At 43.3% G+C, this 2136-nt stretch overlaps 1 protein-coding gene across 1 annotated transcript in view; it reads right to left on the reverse strand.

Annotated features, from left to right (window-relative positions):
• Nucleotides 1-1588: 1588 nt before the first annotated feature.
• Nucleotides 1589-2136, reverse strand: part of ORC5 (origin recognition complex subunit 5) — a 47894-nt gene continuing 47346 nt past the window's right edge. Inside the window, exon 14 of the mRNA XM_010728784.3 lies at nt 1589-1636. Coding sequence (XP_010727086.2) covers nt 1589-1636 — 48 coding nt within the window. The remainder of the gene's footprint in view (nt 1637-2136) is intronic.

Raw genomic sequence — 2136 nt, forward strand, 5'->3', positions numbered from 1 at the left:
GCCAGCCGGCTCCTGCGGCCGCCTTCTGCACATGCGCACCGCCCGATCGGTCCCCCTGTCCTCGTGCAGTGCGCAGGCGCGGAGCCTGCACGCATGCGCCTTAGCGACATGACGCTCACTGCCGTCAGCGCGTCCCTGGCAGCGCGGGAAAAGGCGGGAAGGGGAGGCGGTGGGCGGTTTGTGTGCGGAGCCTTCTGTCACCGGGGCGGAATGGAATAGCTCAGTTGGAAGGAAGCTTCAGTGATCATCAAATCCAGCTGTTTTTTCAGGACTAGCCAGAAGTTGAAGTTTATCAATGAAGACATTCTCTATTTGGATATGCCTTCTGATCACTGACAGACATGGGGCATTAGCCTCCTCAGTAGGAAGCCAGTGGCTGCCCTCACAGTACTGAAACTTTTCCTGTTGTCCACTCGACCTCCTCATCGCAGCTTTGTGCCATTCCACCATGTTCTGACATCAATTCCTAAGGGGTAGAGCTTGGCACCTCTCTCTGCAGTGACACCATCATAGCTGTGAAACAGTGGTCGCCTCTGCTGATGCAGATTCTTACAAGCACAGCATGCAGGCTCTTGTTCATAGCTGGTGAAAATGCATAGCTAATGGTGGTGACTGTGGAAAAGTAGTGTAATGTAGCTGAGAATTTGCTCAATCAGTGTTACCGTGTTCCTTGTATCTTCTTGTCATTAACAGAGAAATAAATAGGAGGCATTATTTTTGGAGTGAGCTGCATATATGCAGCCCAAGACGATTCCTCTTCGCTCAGTGTGGCTCAGGCAAGCCAAAAGGTTGGACGCTCATGCTTAAGAGGCATTGATGGCTCAGGCTGCAGTCCCTCCCAGGGCCACTAAAGCACCTGTAAATCTTTATTGCTTCAAAGTGGAGAATCTCATTCTCACTGTTCCATCACTGCTTACATTCATTTTCCTAGGACTTGGGTGGTTATGCAGTGAGCTAGTTCAGGGAACAAGTCCAGCTGCAATTAACACAAAGTAAAAAGCAATTACTTTTGAATAGCCTCACTTCTACAACTCTAGTTATTAATTGAGTGGGACCACCACTACTGTCTTACTTAGCTTTTAATCTAGAATTCAGACAAAATACCCAGTAGTAACACTGTTTATAGATTCAAGTGGCACCATTATTATCACAACATAGTAAATAAAAATATATCCCTTTTCCAGCAGTTTAAAATGATTAAGAATATCTATGTAATTGAAATTGTTGGACTATAATGCTTGTTTTTTTCAGATATGACTTGTAAAAATTAAGATAGAATCCTGGAATTGTATATGTGCAGATAGAAAAGTATTACAGAAGATGATTGAACAGTTCTGTCCAGTTTTTCGGGCCCATCAGCACCCATATATTCCTCCTTCGATTTAGTAAGCGTGATACTTTATTCTTTTCATTTAGAAGGTCAAAACTTGTAAGTAGCAGCTGCTAGAGAGAGGATTCATGCATTAGTACCAGGCTGGTTATCTGTAGCATAATTTGTTTCAGTGTACATTTTTTTATTACATTTTACACTGATGTTGCCACTGAACATGCATTTCTGTAGAGATTTAAATATTTTCTTAATTCATATTCAAATGTCATGGTTCTTTATCTTATTCTGACGATGAGTTGCTGTCATCTAAAAGAGAAAGCAAACAGTAAGCTGAGATTTGAAACTTAAATCTAACAGCAGAAGATAGTATTTTCTCATTGTGTTCATGCTCAGATATTTTACATTAATTCTCTTTTTTTTTTTTTTGTAGTATGAACTTGATTTTCAGTACAAGTAGTAGTTAGTTTTCCTTTAAGTTTTCTTGCCATAGTTCTGGTTCAACAAAAATCTTTTTTTAAGAATAGAATACTCAGTGATTTCACAGAATCACAGAATTGTAGGGGTTGGAAGGGACCTCCAGAGATCATCGAGACCAACCCCCTGCCAAAGCAGGTTCCCTACACCAGGTCGCATAGGTAGGCGTCCAGGCGAGACTTGAATATCTCCAGAGAAGGAGACTCCACAACCCCCTGGGCAGCCTGTTCCAGTGCTCCGTCACCCTCACCATGAAGAAGTTCTTACGCACATTTGTGCGAAACTTCCTATGCTGCAGCTGATGGCCGTTTCCCCTCGTCCTGTCTCCACGT

This window comes from Meleagris gallopavo, chromosome 1, assembly GCF_000146605.3.
Source record: "Meleagris gallopavo isolate NT-WF06-2002-E0010 breed Aviagen turkey brand Nicholas breeding stock chromosome 1, Turkey_5.1, whole genome shotgun sequence".
Classification (NCBI taxonomy): domain Eukaryota; kingdom Metazoa; phylum Chordata; class Aves; order Galliformes; family Phasianidae; genus Meleagris; species Meleagris gallopavo.